A 21416-nucleotide genomic window follows, 5' to 3' on the forward strand; every position below is an offset into this window, starting at 1 on the left:
TCAACTCACTGTAGGACAAGGCACATCCTCTCCTACTGAGGCCAGACAACGTGGCTCAGTTAGGGTAGCTGGATCTACAGGCAGTCACCAGAGTCAAGGACAGCCTCCTCACTCCAGTTATTGAGGGTCCCACATAAAGATCAAGCTATACATATGGTACATATGTAGGAAGGACCTATGTCTAATTCATGTGTTAGTGGTTCAGACTCTGAGAGCCCCAAGGGCACAGGTTAGTTGACTTTGTTGGTCTTCCTGTGGAGTCCCTGTGCTTTTCAGTTCTTCCCCCCTACTCTTCTACAAGACCCCACAAGCTCTATCTAATGTTTGACTGTTGCTCTCTGCATCCTTTCCATTGGTTGCTTTGTGAAGCTTCTCAGAGGACACTTAAACATTAGCTTCCTATCTACTAGCATAACTTTAGTAGTGTCAGGGATTGGGCCAGTCATTTGGTGGCCATTCCCTCCTTCTTTGCTCCATCTTTGTCCCTGTACATCTTGTAGGCAGGGCACATTTTGGGTTGAAGATTTTGTGGGTGTGTTACTGTCATTACCTTTCCACTGGTCTTCCTGCCTAGCTACAGGAGGTAACCACTTCAGGCTTCATGTCTTTTACTGCTAGGAGTCTCAGCTAAAGTCACTCTCCATGGACTCTTTCCAGCATCCCAGGACTCTGGTACATTCTAGAGATCCCCTTCATGCAACCCTGTCCCCTGAGTTCTGGTTTCTCTCCTTGGCTCTCCCTATACTTGATTCCCACCCCCACCCCCCCTCACTCAGTACCCTCCCTCCATCCACCTCCAATTTCTATTTTATTTCCCCTTCTGAATAAGATTTAAACATCCTTCCTTGGGACCTCATTGGTATTTGATGTCTTTGAGTCTAATAATGTAACATGGTTATCTTGTACTTTTTAGCTAATATCCACTTATAAGTAAGTACATACCATGCATACCCTTTAGGACCTAGGTTATCTCACTTAGGATAATATTTTCTAGTTCCATCCATTTGCCTACACAATTCATGATGTCTGTGTCTTTAATAGCTGAATAGTATTCCATGTGTAAATGAACCACATGTTTTTTATCCATTCTTCAGTTGAAGAATATTTGGATTGTATTCAGTTTCTGGCTATTACAAATAAAGCCACTCTGGGTATAATTGAGCAAGTGTTCTTGTGGTATCGTGGGGCAACTTTTTGGCTGTATACCTGGGTCTTGGGGTAGAACTATTCCAAATTTTCTGAGAAACCACCAAATTGATTTCCAGAGTGTTTGTCCAAATTTGTCTTCCCACCAGCTATGGGGAACTGTTCCTCTTGCTCTACATCCTCTCCAGCATGTGCTGTCCCTTGAGATTTTGATTTTAGCCATTCTCATGAATAGAAATGAAATCTCAGGGTCATTTTGATTTCCACTTTTCTGATGATTAAGGGCATTGAATATTTCTTTAAGTGTTTCTTGGCCATTCAATATTCTTCTATTGAGAATTCTGTTTAGTTCTGTACCTCCTTTTAAAAATTGGGTTATTTGAATTGTTGGTAGCTAATGTCTTGGATTCTTTACATATTTTGGGTACTAGTTCTCTGTTAGATTCTGTAGAGTTGGTAAAGATTTTCCATTCTATAGGCCATTTTATCCTATGGACAGTGTTCTTTGCCTTATGGAAGCTTTACCGTTTCATGAGGTCTTATTTATTAATTGTTGATCTTAGTGTGTGGGCTATGGGAATTATGTTCAGGAAGTTGTCTTCTATACCAATGTGTACAAAGCTATTCCCATTTTCTCTTCTATTAGACCTAGTGTGTAGTTTTATGTTGAGGTCTGGCTGAATGTATGCCTGCATGCCAGAAAAGGGCACGGGATCTTATTATAGATAGATGGTTATGAGCCACTATATAGTTGCTGGGAATTGAACTCAGGATGTCTGTTAGAGAAGAGAGTGTTCTTAATCTCTGAGCCATCTTTCTGGCACCATATTAAATTTTAAATATTCAAAAAGTGTAGTCTAAGAAATTATTTCACGACCAGTGAGATACCTCAGCAGATAAAGGATCTTGCTGCCAAATCTGACCAGTAGAGTTCAGTCCCAGTATGTTGTCCTCCAACTTCCACAGGGATATCATGCTACCTACATGCCCCCCATATACCCCAATTCACTAAATAAATATATGTATAGTAAACTATTTAAATAAAAGTTTTTGTAAGTCGACCTAATCACCCAACTTTGTCATGAATTGGAGAATATATATAGTGTTGTAAGGAAATATTTATGAGAATGATTTTTAAGAAGCAAATAATAAACATCTCAGGGCCATAATCTAGGATTTGGAGAAGAGCTTATGATCAATGTACAAAATTAGGAAAAACAAAATAAAATTTAAGTGCCCAGATAATAAAACAGTGGTGCATATTAGGAGATTCTCTTCTCATCCTTTTAAAGGATTATGAGTTTGTGTTTTACCATTTTTATGAATACGTGGAAAAGAAAATCATTAAAAATTGAAATGTATGTTTACTAACTACAGTCATTAAGAACTTTTCTTATGTTCTTTTGTTTTTATCATAACAATTCTATTCTACATTTACTCCTCCTCTATCTCCCAATTTTGAAGCATTTTATAGGTTTTTAATTCAGTTATTAACATCAGCTACTTTGAGAATGTATAGTTTTTGCTGTGATATTTGAAAGAAACAAAAACAAAATGAAATTGCTTTTTGAAAACTAGGTACCCAAGTTTCATAAATTTCATTCAAAAACAAATTCTAATAAACAGAAATTTAACATGTTCATGAACTTGGAAAATTGTAATGAGGTATAAATTTGATAATATTAAAAATTTTCTGTACTTTACAACTATGATACTGATTATAATTTAATTTTTAAAGATTTATTATCATTTGAGTATACGATATTTGCTTTAAAATAATAAAACATGAAAGAAAGTAAGTCTTCAGACAAATATAAAGATTGCCCATAAACTAGAAATTAGGGTATATGGAGTATAAAATCTACTTTGGCATATGTTTAAAATAATTTGCAATTTAAAGTTAAAATGAGAGAGGCTAGTGGTTAGGTTAAGCTGAGAGAAAATGAATGGTTTTCATTTTCTTGGCAAAGCAGAGATTTTAGAATGGCTGCTTCTGGAATATTCCCCCTGGTGTTGGGAAAGCTCTTGCAATTGTTCAGATGTATCTTCTCTGACGTTGATTTAATTAACTTCCTTTAGTACCCATTAAACTAAAGGCTTGTGTCTGAGAAGCATCTTGTGTTTCTGTTTCTTTAGGATTGTGGAAAAGGGATATTATAGTGAACGGGACGCAGCTGATGCGGTGAAGCAGATCCTGGAGGCAGTTGCTGTAAGTAAGAAACACCAGCTATGCGTGTTTAACCATCGGTCATCTGTGCCTTTTACAGGCATCATTCAAGCCATGGGAGTGAGTGATGTCAGTGGAAGTAAAGTGCAGGTGTGGATGAGGTGGCACAGGAAACATGCTTAATTAACTCACACTCCGGGCCAGCTACCCACATCTGAAGGATGTGCTGCGCTGTAGGTTTGTCAAGCTATTCACATTCTGTCATGAGTTCATATTAGGTCCTACTGTTCTAATTTGTTCTCTAACATTTCCTTCCTCATTTTTTCAGTGTATTTCTCTGTTGGTTTTATAGTTTTATGCAGTTTGATTGGAAATAGAAGGTTAAATAAGAAAAATATGGACCCTAAAGCAGAGAATGCCGCCTTTCCTGTTAAAATAAATCAATGGACTGCAAGAAGAATGAACCTGACAATTTTATTTTTGAGGAAAAATTAAAAGAGATGTAATTATATGTTTACATACAACTTTATAAGTTAATTGCGGAAGCAAATACACATTTATGAATATGTAACTTCACAGTTTGGCATTAAGTTCAGGTAATTGTTTCATAGCTGAAACATGTTCCAGTTTCTGTCTTCCAGTATAGTCTCTCTCCTCTCTCTCTCTCTCTCTCTCTCTCTCTCTCTCTCTCTCTCTCTCTCCTCTCTCTCTCTCTTTCTCTCTCCCTCTCTCTTTCACACACACACTCACACACTCACACACGCACATACACACTTGCACACACTCATAACACTCACACATGCATTTGTCTGTGTGTGTCATGAGGCCAGAAGATGATGTCAGAGTCCCTGGAGCTGAAGTTATAGACGGTTGTGAGCTTCCCTACCTGAGTGCTGGCAGCTGAACTCAGATCCTCTGGAAGAACAGAAGCTCTCTTAGCTCCTGGACCATCTCTCTAGCTCTGGTCACTGGCTAGAATATCTTGATTCATTCTTGCATAAATTCAGTATAAAGCTGAAGCACATTATTTATAAGCATACAGATCAGGTCCCCTAGGAGCATGTTTACCAGAATTAGTTAAAAAAATGATCACACACCTTCAATTTCAGCACTTGGAAGGCAGATGCAGATGGATCGCTTGAGTTTGAGGCTAGCCTGGTCTACAGAGAGAGTTCCAAGAAATCCAGAGCTACAGAGAGAAATTCATTCTTAAACAAAACCAAAAATATCTATACAATCTTTCCACAGCCAAATATGCTATTCTTCAGTTTGTTATCTTAAGAAATTACCCAAAGAAAGAAACACATGCTCCACTCATTTCACCCAAAGGAAAAACAAGTGTGAGGATGTACTGGCTGCTTTAGTGCCAACTTGACACAAGCTTGAGTTATCATGGGGAAAGGAGCCTCACTTGAGGAAATGCCTCCATGAGATCCAGCAATAAGGCATTTTTTCAACTAGTGATCAAGTGGGGAGGGCCCAGCCCATTGTGGATGGTGCCAGTCCTGGGCTGGTAGACCTGGGTTCTATTAGTAAGCAAGCTGAGCAAGCCATGGGAAGCAAGCCAGTGAATGACATCCCTCCATGGCCTCTGCATCAGCTCCTGCTTCCTGACCTGCTTGAGTTCCAGTCCTGACTTCCTTTGGTGATGAACAGCTGTGTAGAAGTGTAAACTGAATAAACCTTTTCCTCCCCAACTGGCTTCTTGGTCATGATGTTTGTGCAGGAATAGAAAACCCTGACTGGGACAGGTGGGAAGTGGCTCAGTGGATTAGAGTGTTTGCTGTGCAACAAAAATCAGAGTCCAACTACCTAGTACATATGTTAAACCCAAGACATTACCTCTAGCCCCAACACTGGGGGTAAAAACATGCTGATCCTGGTACCTCATTGGCCAGCCACCCTAGTAGCTACAGTGAGTTTAAGGTTCAATGAAAGACTATCTCAAAAAATAAGACCAAAGATGCTGATATGAGTCAGTGATAAAAAACATTTGTTACAAAGTCCCAGGGTCTGAGTTGTATTCACAGTACCTATATGGTAGAAGGAAAGAATCACCTCTGTTCTGCACACATACATTATGACATATGGATGAACACACACACACACACACACACACACACACACACACACACACACTAAACTAAGTAAGCGAACAAATATGACTGTTAAAATAATCAATAAGATGAACAATAGAATACTATTTACTATTGATACTCACGTGCATATCCTAACACATACATGAATGTACATATCACATGGGGGTGGGGAGAGAAGAGAGAACAACATATGTCCTGGCTACTTGAATACCACATATCAAATTTATATTGTCACTGTACACAAAAGCAGCCACATTCTAGGTTACTTTTTGCCCTAGTTTCTTAGGTTTTCAAACTCTGAATTAATTTCTAATACTTGCTTTCTAAACTCCTCTCCTTTCTCATCTTAGAGTTGAATCTCCCTTCAACTGTCCGTGAACGCAATCTCAATAATCGCCAAGATGGTTTTATGCCTTGTGTTTCTAAAACATGTTTCTATTTGCCTCCAATCCTTGTTCTTAAGTGAATGGCTAGATTGTCTTTTGTAATCACTGCTCTGTTTGGGGAGGTCTTAGTTCAATAATGAAAATTGTAAGTGTATATACTAAAGACTTACTTTTAATCTTTCAGACTTTTGCTGATCGACTTTGCTCAGGTCAGCCGACAGTTAAAGACACTTTGGGAGTCAGAGCTGAGTTTGGCTTCTTTGCACATGAGCTTGAGTGTATCCTTAATTCCCTTAAGCCTTAATTTCCACTTCTAAATCAGGTGTAACATTTTCTTCTAACATGGTGGTGGGGAAGGCTGAGAGAGTTTACACATGAGAGCACCTCTCAGAAGCGCAACAGAACAGAGTATTAACTTGATTCTTTACTCCACGGTGTAAATCTGGACAAACAAGCTGATCACTATGCTTATCATGAACACCCTGTACATGTTTTATGCTTTACATATTACATCATCCAAAAGCTTAAATTCAAGGTATAGTGCATGGCTCTTGTGGGAGAGCCTCCGTCAGCCTCCTGAGCAGGGTATTTGTAGATCACCAGCCATTTCCTGTTTCTACCCGTGTTGCCTGCTGTTGGTTCAGTGTCACACGTTCTGCCTTACATGGGCCAGTATAAGAAAGGGAACAGGAAAGATGCCCGTGTCCCACGTCGGAAGTCCTTTTCTCATGCTTTTCCAATGACAGGCCACTTTTCTCATTTTCCCAAGCAGATAATTTCCAAGGAATTGTTCCATGTGACCTTATGTTTCATCTTAGGGAAAGTAATAGGATATGAGCGGCCGGGAGCTGGGTCTTCTGGAAGTTTACAGAGGGGTGTGAAGAAACTCAGGCGAGCAGCTGGAGCTCCCAGGATGCTTTGCACACTACCTTGGTTCTCACATGCTTCCTCTTGTACAACAGTCACCATTTTTCATATTCAGAAAGCGATGTGGTTAACATCTTCGTCCACGTGCCGCCATAAAAAGCTGCCTTGAGCCTTCCAGTACTTATCCTGAAAAACTACTTGCTCTCCAGTCCAAACTTTAAGACAGAAGCTGCATTTGGCTCAGCTTGGATCAGACAACCTTTTACCCTGGATGGGACGAGAAATGTGGGGTGTGAATGTAGTTCCAGCAGGGAGAGAAGAGGCTTCTGGGGCGTGCGGAGTGGTGCGGGTGTGTGGAGTTACGGGGGGAGGGTGGAGTGTTCTGGGGAGTGGGGCAGCTGTTTTTTCGAGAGAGGCTGACACTGAGAGCCACACTCTGTTTCTATCCATTTTGCAGCTTTTCATCACTGTGGGTTCTTAATATCCGTGTCTATCTGACATGGAATTTCACATCGGAGGTGCAGTTTTGGGTGGTGGTCTGTTGTACGCTGTTAGAAGACGGTGATTTCAGTGCTGGAGAGATGGCTCAGTCTTGAGCTCTTGCTGCTCTCACAGAGAGCCCCGGATCAGTTTATAGCATCCACAGAGTCCTTCAGAACTGTCTGTAAGCCCAGTTCTAGGTCATCAGATGCCCTCTTCTGGCCTCTGTGGAACAGTGCAAACCCATGGCACACTTGCCTGTGTGAAGACAAAACGCTCATACACAGATGGGTGCCAACGTCCCTGTGTGTTTTAGTCAGCGTGGTCTCACTTTAAGGATGATCTTACTTTGAAGGGAGCTCTCCTTGTGTACCTTGCACGAACCAACTTCCTGTGACCAGGCGCAGTCACTTTCCATGTGTCAGTCTGAATGTTGCCAGGCAACAACATGAATTTGACCATGTATCCTCATTATTATTAGTCTGTGGTTCAGGTTGCCGTTTGCCTCCAATGCCACTGCCCAAACCTAACTGGACAACACAGTTCCATTACCTAACACCCTCTCTCCTCCCCTGGACTTATGATGCCAGTGATAAAACAGGCAGATCATTCCTATGATTGGGACATTGGCACATGAGAACTCCCTGGGTGTGGTGAGGAAGCCTGAGGTCCTAACCCCATGCAGGCAGAAGAGTGTAGTGAGTTTGAGGCGAGGCTGTGCTATACAGTGAGCTCCAGGCTAGCCCAGCCTACAATCCTGGAGTATCTCGGACGATCTTCCATACTGAGGGTTCTCGCCACACCCCACTTTCAAGGCACTTGACTGCCACTCTCCTTTTCTGTGTTTGTTCCCATGGGCCCCCTTTTCCGATATGAGAAAGAACTAAGCTGATTTCTATCTCGAACCTATTTTCTCTGTTCCCTCTTCTGTCACATTTGATCTCGGTTTACATCCTTCTTCCTGGTTCCCACTATACAGTTCTGTCTCTAGAGTGACCGCCCACTGTGCGAAAACTGAGCCGTCCACATCCTGTCCAGGTTACCTCAGTTCAAAACCATGTTTTATTGTCTTCATGAACCCATATTGTACCTTGGCTCAATACCATGTGTTATTGTCTTTGTGAACCTACAGTACTTGAAATTGTACATTACTTTGTCTGTGTTTAATATTTATCACCCAATTCCACAAAACTGGGAGCCTGGCTCCCACTGATCTTTCCCCATAATGTAGTGAGATGCCCGGCCTGTTCATCATAGTTACTCTTGCAATGGTCCGGGTTGTTCTAGCCAACCTTACATGACAAGGACAACCAAGGAGGGTTCAGTCGCCCCATGACTCTTACTACTGGCACCATTGCCAGTTTCTTTTCTGAAACCACCATTTGCCTGCTGAACTGTTGCATCTGTTATCACAGACTTTTTGGGTAAGAATTGTGGGATAACAGTGACCAAGAATTGTAAATAAAAGCATTAAAACCATCATGATGGTGCAAAAATAGCATATTTAAGTATCAAAATAATAGGAAGTTGGTAAAGTGCTTGCTCCAGATGTCTGAGGACCTGGGTTGGGATCTCAGCTGGGGCAGGACATTTCTGGCCAGTCACTGAATTAAAGTTCCAGTAAGGGACCTTAATGTCATTTAGGATTCATTGTAATCCTTGAACATCTGGGAAGAAAGGACCTCACTTGAGGCATTGCATCCATTAGATAGACCTTCAACCATGTCTGTGAGGCATTTTCCTAATCACTAATTGATGTTGTCAGACCCAGCACAGTGTGGGCATTACCAGCCTTAGGCAGGTGAATCTGGACTGTGTAAGAAATATAACTGAGCAAGCCAGAGAAAGCAAAGGAATAAGCAGCATTCCTCTGTGGTATCTGCTTCCATCCCTGCCTCCAGGGTCCTGCCCCGACTTCCCTCGAGTGATAAACCATTGCCTGCAATTGCATGATGAAATAAATCCTTTCCTCCCCTAGTTGCTTTTTTCAGAGGACACTCTGCCTCAAACTGTAAGATGAACTAATTATAAAGATTAAATAAAAGTTCCTGGGGTAAAAATAGTTTCTTTATAGGAAAGAACAGTCTTTGTTTAGAGAATAAGTTGGTGGAGAGTAGATGACTAGATACAGAAGAACTGAAAAGGCAAAGTGCATCTCTAGATGAAGGTATTGTGGAGATAGGCACCCTTATCACTGAGCAAATCAGAGATGGTTGTGATGATAAAAAATTTAGAGGACCAAATTAACTGTGTCCCCATGGCAGGGACTCACTATTTGGCTGGTGCTGGTGCCTGTGAGCCCATGATTCTGAAACTCAGATCTCTGAAAATGACTGACCAGTCAGCATGTGCTGGGGAAACTGAGATGTCCTCAGAGGAATAGAAAATGACCAAGCAGAGCAACTGGTGCCACCAGAGTGATGGTGACGTGTCATTGCAAGGCGAACGGGAGCTTGATTTTAGAAATGAGGTTAGGAACATTACTTAGGAAAACTGACCCAGGAAGCAAACAGTGAGCAGCTCTCTCACCTCCAACTTCCAGCCTCACATCCAACTCACAGTAAAGCCGAGAGGGACCAGGAGGAGAGGGCAAACAGTGGCTGAAATGTCAGATTCCAGCACTGTACAGCAGACTATAGAAGGGTGAGTTTAAAGTTGAGAGATCCTAGACAGTATAAATAACTTTACAGGAAATTATTTAAAAACTCCAAATTCATGCTGTTGTTCATGATTTTCTTGTCTTCATTGTCTTCAAAGTGTAAGGAATGATTCTAGAAGTTAGTAAAATAAAGACAAAAGAACCAATAGTAAATTAAACCACTATTTGTCTTCAGTTCTGAGTACTGTGCTGAGTAACATTTCTACATTTTGTAAGGGTTATATAATTTACCTTACATCATCCGATGTGTAGAATCTATCTCTCACCCAGATGTCTTATTCACTGTTTAGAGAGGTATGTAGCATCTTTAGAAAGATGGAAGTTACCAGAACTTCTTTCCCCACCTTTCCTTTTAGCATGGGTCAGGGCATCTGACGTGATCCTAAGCAATGGGTTGTGGTGGGAGGAGCCTGCTTGTAAAGTTTGAAATTTCTTATTCAGAAAAGGAGGCCCAAATGATGAGAAGCTATTTATCTGTTTCCCTGCCTTAGCCGAGTCCATATGTGATGTTGGGAATTGCTTTTGCTGTCTTTGTAATTATAAAGAGAAATATAATTATATAGAAGGCAGAGGGTTAAAAAAAATCTCCAGTGGATCTTTCTCCCTCTCCATGTCTCAGAGAGGACAGAAGTTCCTACTGTCTCTGCCACTTTGAGTTGTATGTCTTGTTACTTGAATGTAGTGAACTCCTTGAATAAACTTCTGAGTGCATCTTAATAATGATTGTAGGGTATGATTTTCCATCATTAGTTAGAGCACAAAGGGCGTACTCCAGATAAAAAGATTCTGGTCCCACTAATTTCCCAAAATTGAGTTCCACTGAATATCAAATGCACACCCACACACTGCTAAATCGGGGTGAAGTGAGGCCTGAAGGGATAATGAGGCTGAGGGTGATTAAGAATCAGCTTCTGACACATGTCTCTGGTTTCTGTGAATACCATGTCTACTTGGGTCTACTTAGTGTCAGTGAAACAATTCTGAGAGATTAATTAAGCAATATGAGGATAGAACAGGGAGTATAGTTTATTTGATATAAATCAGTCTATTCCTGTGGGAGATCATTCTTTCTCTCTGTCACTCTCTGTCTCTGTCTCTCTCGGTGTGTCTCTCTGCTCAAACTTAATGATGGATTTTAGTTAATGCAAATATATAATATTAAAACATTATGATACTATTCTACCCATAAATAGAAATTACTGAGAATTTAGAAATCACAACTAGCAAAAAAAAGAAAACATTTGTTAATATTCAAATATTTTTATTTATAAATGTATAATAAAATATATCCGTGGCTCAGGCAGAACCTAGATCACTTTATCTAATTATTTTAATGGATTTGAGAGCAGGGGGATAATCTATATCCCTTTTGAATCTCAGTATTAGAAAACTGGTGATCTAAAAGCAATTTCTGGTGTAGGGGTGTCCTCCTCTCTGAACATTCCACAGGAATAATAATGTCCAAGGCTCCTGTGGTCTCCTCTACTTGGAATCCCAGGAGCATCAAGATGAATCCTTGGGCATGTATTTAGTAACTTTCCAAACAATGTAATAAAATATCACATTGATGATCACATTCTGTATAACGTCTGTTGTTTGGGGTTGTGTAAATTTTGGATGATGTTGTCCTTGTTTCTTATTGTTGTGATAAAACACCAACAAAAACTAGCTAGATGAGGGAAGGTTATATCAGCCCATGATGGGGAAAAGCCAGGGCAGGATCTAGACAGGAAATGATGCATATTCTGTGGAGAAAACTGGCACATATTTACACTACTTTTATGTATCCCAGACTCACCAGCTTATAGTTGGAACTACTGATAGTAGGTGAACCCTACTACATTAATCAATAATCAAGAAAACGGCCCCATAGACATCCCAGTAGGCCACAGGATGGAGGCAGTTCCTCAATGGAGACTTCCTCTCCCATATGTGTTAAGTCGTCAACCAATATAAATGATTACAATTCCATCACTTGCCAACATGATATTCCAATATAAAATATAGTCCACCAAATGTTCTACAGTCCTTAAACTTTTAAACATTTTATTTATTTATTTATTTATTTATTTATTGCCTTTTATTGATGCTTTTCTCACATGATATATTCTAGTTATGGCTTGCCTTCTCTTTGTTCTTCCCAGTCCCTCCCACCTCACCTGCCCTCCAATCTGGCACCACTCCCCTTCTGTCTCTCATTAGAAAAGAACAAGCTTCTAAGAGTTAACAATGCAATAAATTAAAATACAATAAAATATGATAAAACAAAAACTATAACATAGAATCTGGACACGAGAAAGCAACATAAGAAGAGCCCAAGAGAAGACACAAGAATCTAAGACCCACTGATGTGCACACTCAGGAGTCCCATAAAAACCCAAACTGGAAACCATATATATATATACCAGGACCAGGTGCAGACCCACACAGGCCTGTGCATGCTGCTTCAGTCTCTGAGGTTTTATAAGTGTGTTCGTGTTGATTTAGAGGGTCTTGTTTTCTTGGTGTTCACCATCCTGTCTGGGTTTTACACTCTTTTCTCTTCCCCTTCTGCAGGGTGTCCTGAGCTCTGGGGGCGGGGGGGGGGTATGATGGACTAATCCCATTTAGAAATGTATATTTCAAGGCTCTCACTCTGCATACATGACACTGATACCTGGCTGTGGCTCTCTGTGTTGGAACACACACATCCGCTGCAGAATCTTCTGCAGCCTCTCTGGTGATAGCTGAACAAGACACTCATCTGGGTATAGCGGAATATTACTGAGTAATTTTATCACTATTTTTAAAATCAATAGTATTTAGTTTTACCCTAAGTCCCTCGGCTATCTAGTCTCTGGTTCTTGGTCACCCTATCAGCTTCTTGTCCCGCGCAACCGTCTCGCCTGCAAGAACGACGCGGCACACAAAATAGAATCCTTCTGCGGTAAACTTTATTAATCTGGAAAAACCGGTACTTGCTTCACGTAACGAAAAGGACGGGGAAAACCAAGAGATCCAAGGAGACGAACAAGACGAACAAGCTCCACGAGACGGCCGAAAACCACGAGGGGAAGAGAGGAAGAAGAGGGGAAGAGAGAGAGAGCTATCCAGCTCGCCCCCTTATAAAGGGATCAGTCCTTGCCTTGGACGCGGAGCCCCCTGATTGGTTGAAACTCACCAGGCCCTATGACGCCACGGGAAGAGGCGGAAGTCATGAAGCGGAAGTTACCCAGCCTGTGCGCACATGGCTTGTTTACTGCTAACTCCAGCCAGATATCAGCGCCATCTTGTAATGGCGAATGCGTGGGAATGTGTGGGCGGCGCCCCACAGCCGGATATCCGCGCCACCTTGTAATGACGGAAGCGTGGGAATGTGTGGGCGGCGCCCCACATCTCCCCCTAGGGCACCCATATTAGGAGGGCGGAGATAGAGGTCAAATCCTCATTAAGGTGTATAAAGACCATGTACAGGAGTAACCGCTAGGCCTTTTGTAGCCCGCAGTACACCTGACCTGTCCTCTGCCGTTTTTCTGAGGGAGGGACACTGGGGCAGGAAACCCTCATACAAATGGCTTATCTCCCGGAGAATACCCCGCGACTAGGGGTTTCTCAGTGCGATGCTAAGCTCGGCATCCCTCAAGGGCTGCTCAAACCAGACACTCTAATCCTGTGCAATGAACCGAAGTTCTAGGAGTGCAAGAGCTGTCTGGCCGGCGACCTACTGCTTAAGCAAAGACAAACAGATATCGGCTGATGCTGCATGTTCTAGAGCGACAGGCGCTTGGGCAGTAACCACCTTGTCTCTTTTTTGTTTGGGCCTCGAGCTTACAAACCAGCCAGAGAAGCAACGCAAGTCCGCAGCAAAGGATTGCTCCCAAGAGTCCCACCCCCACCCAAGTTAGTATCGGGGGTGAAAAGGTTAGGGGAGACTGTAGCATCAGGTTCCGCTGGAATTGGTTTCAGGACTGCCGACAGAATCGCCCATCTCGTCTCTTCTCTGGCTCTCTGGTTCCACCGCGTCAGGAGCAGGGCTGTCATCAGGAGTCTCTGCCGTTTTTCGCGTGAGCCTCTCGGGAACCCAGAAAGGATTATTTTCATCCTGAGGAAAAACACAAACAGCTCCCCTGGATCTTATCAACACAAGATCCGGTCCTTTCCATTCATTAGTTATGACATCTTTCCATTTTACCATCTCTTTTGGTTTATCCATGGGTAGGCAATGCCTTTCAGCTGCCGTATGGCCATGGTCATCAAGATTTAAAAAGTTTAAGGTGAACAGTGCCATGGATATTGCTGTCCTAGGCACGGGGGGCAAGGCCTGCATAACCCCCCCTTTCTGTTTTATTAGATATGATTTAAGAGTGCGGTGAGCACGTTCCACAATACCTTGTCCTTGTGGATTATACGGCAAACCTGTAAGATGAGTCACAGCCATCTGGCTACAAAATTGTTGAAATTTTTGTGAGGTAAAAGCCGGCCCGTTGTCTGTCTTTAAGAACTTTGGCTTACCCCAGGCACTCCAAGCCTCCAAGCAATGTTGGATGGCATGTGAGGCCTTTTCTCCAGATAAGGGAGTGGCTACAATTATTCCTGAACAGGTATCAATGGATACATGTACATATTGCAGCTTACCAAAGGCGGGGACATGGGTAACGTCCATTTGCCATATTTGAAGAGGCTGGATGCCCCGAGGATTAACCCCCGAGTGGGGCGCAGGCAGAAACTGACTGCAATTTTGGCAATTGACAACAATATCGCGAGCCTGTTTTCTGGAAATGGAAAAGCGGCGCCGCAAAGTTTCGGAAGTTACATGAAAGTTTTTGTGAAAACTTTTAGCAGCCTCTAGCGGCGAAGACATGGCTATAGCAATTATTTTTGTAGCCCTGTCTGCCAAATCATTGCCTTTAGCCATAGGTCCTGGCAATCCAGAATGAGCTCTAATGTGAGTAATATAAAAGGGCGATCTTCTGGCTAGAAGGCAATTTTGAATTTGCGCAAAAATTGAGGCAACTCTGCTAGACGGTTTAATAATGCCAGCCGCCTCAAGCAAATTGACAGCATTAACAACATAAGATGAATCAGACACTATATTTATAGGCTCCGAAAAACGTTGTAAAACCTCAAGAACCACTAAGCATTCTACCACCTGTGGGGAGGTTTCTGTGTACTGCCTCGAGTAGACCTGACCGTTAACCACAAAAGCCCCCAGCCCAGTTTTGGAACCGTCAGTGTAAATAACTAACCCTTCTTTTAGGGGACTACAGGACGTTACTTTGGGAAAAACTACAGGTTGAGTTAAAGCAAACTGTAAAAATGGGTGTTTTGGGTAATGATTATCTATTTTTCCTGAAAAGGAAGTGACTAAGATAGCCCAATCATTTGAAGTGGCAGCAAGAGTGGAAACCTGCATGGCATTATAGGGAACAATTAACAGCTGTGGCTCGCTGCCAAAATGCGTGATGGCAGATTTTAGCCCCCTCAGCGCTAATTGCGCCACAGCATCTGGATACCAGTCAATTATTTTAGCTGGCGAGGCATTAGGATGCACCCATAATAAGGGCCCTTGCTGCCAAAGCACTGCAGTAGGGAGCCGGTTTGTTTTAAAAACACATAATGAGAAAGGTTTATCATAATCCATGCGAACCAATTGTGCATCCTGTATAGCTTCTTCTACCAACTGTAACGCTCTTTCTGCTTGCGGGGTCAAACTTCTAGGTGAGGAAATATGCGGATCCCCTTCTAAAACATCGAACAAGGGTTTAAGTTCAGCAGAAGGAATCTTAAGAAAAGGTCTAAGCCAATTAATGTCTCCCAGTAATTTTTGAAAATCATTAAGAGTGTGGAGGTGATCCCTTCTTATCTCGAGCTTTTGAGGGACAATCCTATCAGGGAATACCACAGACCCTAGGAATTGACTAGTATCAGAAATCTGAACTTTTTCCGTGGCGATACGTAGGCCCATATTTTCTAACGCTTGCTGCAATAGGGGAAAAGCCTCTGTTAAGATTGACAAATCTTTGTCACATACTAGGATGTCATCTGTATAAAGAACCCAGGTTAATGATGGAAAATGTCTTTTAACAGGAATAAGGGCTTGGTAAACATATAACTGACATATAGTCGGACTGTTAGCCATGCCCTGAGGCAGGACTTTCCATTGAAACCTCCTGTCGGGTTCTGCATGATTAATAGAAGGAAGGGTAAAGGCGAACCTGGGCCTATCTTGAGAATGTAAAGGTATGGAAAAGAAACAATCTCTAATATCTATTATCATTAAAGGCCAATGTTTTGGGAGCGCCGTGAGAACCGGTAGGCCGCGTTGTACAGGGCCAAGCAAATGCATTTGTTTATTAATGGCTCTCAAGTCATGCAACAATCGCCACTTTCCCGATTTCTTTTTAATCACAAAAATGGGGGTATTCCAAGGGGAGGTTGAGGATTCTATATGACCCAATTGTAGTTGTTCTTTAACTAATTGGGTAACAGCTTCTAACTTTTCGGAGGTAAGCGGCCATTGAGGAACCCATACTGGCTCCTCCGTTTTCCAAGGTATGGGCCGTGCTGCCTCAATGGCGCTTAGGAAAAACCCAGACCCTGCCTTTCTTTGTTAGGGTTAGGCGAGGCAGGCTCTAGGGGTCCTTGTTCGTAGCGTCCTAAGCCTTTTCCCTCTTTATATCCCATCTTACCCATAATATCATAAGCCTGTGCCGAATATTTATTGGACAGAACTAGCCCCATCTGTTGCATTATATCTCTCCCCCATAAGTTAACCGGAAGAGGAAGTACATAGGGGACAAACTGCCCACATTGGCCTTCAGGGGTTTTCCAGGTGAGCGAGGCTGCACTAATGGTGGGGCAGGACTTATAACCCAATCCTTGTAAGGAGTGTGATGACTCTACAACCGGCCAATTTTTGGGCCACCAATGAGTGGATATAATACTCTTATCAGCCCCTGTGTCAAGGATACCCTGAAATCTCTTCTCATTAACCCACAAGTTAAGCCTAGGCCTGGTATTCAAAGATACCGCTAAATAAGCTAAGTCGGTCCCAGAGGAGCCCATCTGTTTTTCTGCCTTTTCCTTAGTCTTTTTATTAGAGCTATCAGGGAGGAGCAATAACTGTGCAATCCTGTCACCCTGAGTTACAGAGAATATGCCGGTTGGGCTGGAGCACAGTACCTGTATTTCGGAGGAGTGGTCACTGTCTACTATGCCTGGGTGGATGATCAATCCCTGCGCTGTAAGGGACCCCCGTCCGAGGATCAGTCCTAGGGTCCCCGGAGGCAAGGTGACCGCTCCTACAGGGATGGGCTGAACGCCCATCTGAGGCATTAATACCAGTGAGGAGGAGGCACGCAGGTCCATTCTTGTTGGCCTGTCTGTGTGCTCACCTTGCTCTCCCCTAGGGGTTTGGAAAATTTGCTCCCATATCTTTGCGGGCCCTGGGAACGGGGGCCCAGTGACCCGTTTTTTGGCATCTCATTGGTCTGGGCAGTCTGACTCTCTAACGGGGGAAGGAGCCGGCCTCTGAGGTCCCTAACAGAGCGGCAATGTTCAGCTTTATGGTACCCCTTGCCACATCTTGTGCAAAGGGTCGGAAGGTCCCTAGAGACCATCCGACAATCCTTTTTTAAGTGTCCAGATCTTCCACATCTAAAACAGACCCGTCTATCAGGGGCTCGTGGCGGGCCCCTCTGGGACTGCAAAATGGCTGCCGCGAGACCTGCATTAGTAAGTGGCCCTCCCAGTTCCCTACAGACTCGAAGCCAGTCTTGAAGACCTTTGCCCTTTCTAGGGGCGATAGCGGCTCGGCATTCTTGGGTGGCCTGCTCAAAAATAAGCTGTTCAATAAGAGGGGCGGCCTGCTCGGGATCCCCGAAGATCCGACCTGCCGCCTCGGTCATGCGGGCTACAAAATCTGAAAAAGGCTCCTGGGGTCCCTGAATGATTTTTGTAAGCTGATTATCGGCCCCTCCCTTTTTTGAAAGTGCCTTCCAGGCCTTAATGGCTGTGCTTGACACTTGGGCATAGGCACCCCAATGATAAGCTGTCTGATCTGCCGCATAGCGACCTTGGCCCGTCAACAGATCAAATGTCCATTCTTGCTGTTCAGGAGTCAACGCTGTAGCATTGGCTCTTGCTTGGGTTTGGGCAGCCTCATACCAAAGAGCTTTCCACTCCATATACTGTCCCATGCTCGGTAGAGCAGCCTTGGCGATTGTCTGCCAATCGGAGGGAGTTAGGGCAGAGGTAGCCAATCTATCAAGCTGAGCGATGGTAAAATTGGCGGTTATCCCATATTTTCTGACTGACTCTGCCAATTCTTTTATCTGACTATATTCTACGGGGGCATGAACGCGGCCACCCTCAGCTGTCTCAAACACAGGGAAAGCGAGACACATCTGTCTTCTCACCCTTTCCGGGAGGAACGAGAAGGATTTTACAGGCGTGCGTGCCGCGTATGGAGGAGGGGCCACCGGTAAAGGGGGCGCTGTGGGGACAACTGGGGACAAGCGCGTGGGCCTATACTGCTCCTCAGGATAATATCCTTTTTCCTCATAACTAGCTGCTCCTTCATCTACCCCTGCCTCCTCTTCTGGGTCTAAGCCTTCTCGCTCATAATCATCATCTGAAGTCTCGGGGCTATCAATGTCTAGAGCCTCGAAGTCTTCTACAGGGTACAAACTGACTCCCCTTCTCCTAACATTAGAGGGCATAAGGGAATAATAATCTGAAGGTTCGTGGGTAGCTACTCTCCCGCTATACCGCGTTTCTGGAGGTCCTTTTTCCTTAGGGGGATAATACCTTTTCCTGCGCGCGCCCATTCTCTCACTCTGTTCGGCTTCTGATAGCCTATCCTGCGCTTCACTCAATACCTCTTGCCCCGCAGCGACGGCGGGCCTACAACTCTCATCTCTTAAACAATTTTGTACCATCGTCCAAATGGCCATGGTTCCGGGCCCGAGGTTTCCAGCATTCTGTGCACAGTTTAATTCTCTACCCAATCTGTTCCATGAGGCTGGTGAGAGAGACCCCGAAACTGCAAACCAAGGGGCCGTTCGCTCAACCTCTCTTACAAAACGCTGCAAGATGCGGGTGGGCAATTCTAAATCTCTCTGCTTAAGAATTGACTGCAGGGCTGTAATGGTCGAGTGTGAAGAGCCCATCACAGCGATGTAATGCCCGCGGCTTATTCGCGTGGCGGCCCAAGGCGAAACTGAAAGGCAAGTCTCAGCGCGTTCTCGCTTTTTTTTTTTTTATCTACAAAGACTTATGGAACGCAGGGGTGCCTCTGCTTATCTACGTCCGACTTAAGCACAAAATTAACACCAGCCCCGTTGGACACAGAGGAAATTAAGAGGAAGAGAATAAAAACTGCACTGACGAAGACCGGAGCCTCTACAGACCCTTCACACGGCCGTGGAAGATTTAAACCAAATTAAAGAAAGATCCAGGATCAGACATACCTTGCCGAACTAATCTCCCCGCAGTTCTGAATTCTGTGGTGCAGACGATGGAGTGGTCGAATTTCCCGGGTTTGAGGCACCAGATGTCCCGCGCAACCGTCTCGCCTGCAAGAACGACGCGGCACACAAAATAGAATCCTTCTGCGGTAAACTTTATTAATCTGGAAAAACCGGTACTTGCTTCACGTAACGAAAAGGACGGGGAAAACCAAGAGATCCAAGGAGACGAACAAGACGAACAAGCTCCACGAGACGGCCGAAAACCACGAGGGGAAGAGAGGAAGAAGAGGGGAAGAGAGAGAGAGCTATCCAGCTCGCCCCCTTATAAAGGGATCAGTCCTTGCCTTGGACGCGGAGCCCCCTGATTGGTTGAAACTCACCAGGCCCTATGACGCCACGGGAAGAGGCGGAAGTCATGAAGCGGAAGTTACCCAGCCTGTGCGCACATGGCTTGTTTACTGCTAACTCCAGCCAGATATCAGCGCCATCTTGTAATGGCGAATGCGTGGGAATGTGTGGGCGGCGCCCCACAGCCGGATATCCGCGCCACCTTGTAATGACGGAAGCGTGGGAATGTGTGGGCGGCGCCCCACAGCTTCTGGTCTGGGTTCCATCTTGTGGAGTCGACCTTAAGTCAGTTACTGGTTGCTACCACAAGCTTTGTGTCGTTACTGCAATATATCATGCAGGCAGGGCACCCTCACAGACTGAAGGTTTTGGGGCTGCTTGGTATTTCTCGTTTGGTAACCCACAGAGTTCCTTCCTGTACCAAAGATCCCAGTAGGGGTGAAGGTTCTATGAAGACCACATTTCGAGTTCTTCATGTCCAATGAGTTGAATTGGTATCTTCACCAAAAGGGCCTTGCTATACGTTTGTAGAGAGCAACCTATAATCTTGGCAACAGCCCGAGTTTGGGAATGCCCATGGGATGCCATTGTCTAATACAGCTGTTAAATGTAACCCAATCCCAGAACCGGGATGGTAGTTTGTCCCTAAGTTTCATTTGGTGACAAGAGATGGAAAGTTGGGACTCTGTCTCTCCCATTATGTGGCACATTCACTTTCATATATGTGTGTACTTATGAAGCTCCTACTGTATTATGATTTATACTCTTCCTCAAATGGCCCTTAATTCCAGCTCTCTATGTACTTCCTCCCTCATTCCCTTCTCCCTCTCCCCTCCTCACTTTATCTTCCTGTTCCAGACCCCTCATTTATTCTTAACTATTCATTTTATTTTTCTTTCCTAACAAGATCTGTCCCCACTAGTCCCTTACTCTGATCTATTCTGCAGGTTCTAAGGGCTGTACCTTAGCTGTCATTGACTAACAGTTAGCTAATATCCCCATACAAGTAAACACATGCCATGTTTGTCCTTCTGGGTCTGGGATATCACACTCAGAATGACTTTTCCATTTACCGTATAACTGCATTTCATAATATTAACCTTTAACGGCTGAATAATACTCCATTGTGCAAATGTACTACATTTCTTTATTCATTCTTCTGTTGAGGGACATTTAGGTTGCTTCCAATTTCTGGCTATTATAAATAGAGAAGCAGGGCCTGGAGAGATGGCTCAGCAGTTAAAAGCACTTATTGCTCTTACAGAGGTCCTGAGTTCAATTCCCAGTAACCACATGGTGGCTCACAACCATCTGTAATGAGATCTGATGCCCTCTGCTGATGTGTCTGAAGACAGCTACAGTGTACTCATATTGAATAAATAAATAAATTTAAGAAAACATAAATAGAGAAGCAGTTAACATGTGTAAGCATCTTTGTGGCAATATGAAGTATTCTTTGAGTATATGCCCAAGAGTGGTATAGCTGCATCTTGACATAAGTTGAATTCCATCTTCCTAAGAAATTTCCATACTGATTTCCACATTGGCTGTACAAGTTTGCACTCACAGGGCAATGGAGTAGTGGTCCCCTTACTCCACATCCTCACCAGCATGAGCTGTTTCTTGTAGCCATTCTGACAGGTTTATGATATCAAAGTGATTTTGATTTGCCTTTACCGGATGATTAAGGATCTTAAACATTTCTTTAAATGTTTCTTAGCCATATGTTGAACTATCCCTGTATCTCTGGGTGAAACCTACTTGATCATCATGGGTGATCTTTCTGATGTGTTCTTAGATTCAGTTTGCAACCAT

At 43.6% G+C, this 21416-nt stretch overlaps 1 protein-coding gene across 1 annotated transcript in view; it reads left to right on the plus strand.

The window, feature by feature from the left end:
* CAMK4 (calcium/calmodulin dependent protein kinase IV) overlaps positions 1-21416 on the plus strand; it is a gene marked incomplete at its 3' end in the record, with an annotated part of 209152 nt that overhangs the window by 150416 nt on the left and 37320 nt on the right. The window contains exon 5 of the mRNA XM_080919972.1: positions 3283-3355. Coding sequence (XP_080776098.1) covers positions 3283-3355 — 73 coding nt within the window. The remainder of the gene's footprint in view (positions 1-3282; positions 3356-21416) is intronic.

The sequence above is a fragment of the Micromys minutus genome, assembly GCF_963924665.1.
Source record: "Micromys minutus genome assembly, chromosome: 8".
In the NCBI taxonomy this organism is placed as follows: Eukaryota; Metazoa; Chordata; class Mammalia; order Rodentia; family Muridae; genus Micromys; species Micromys minutus.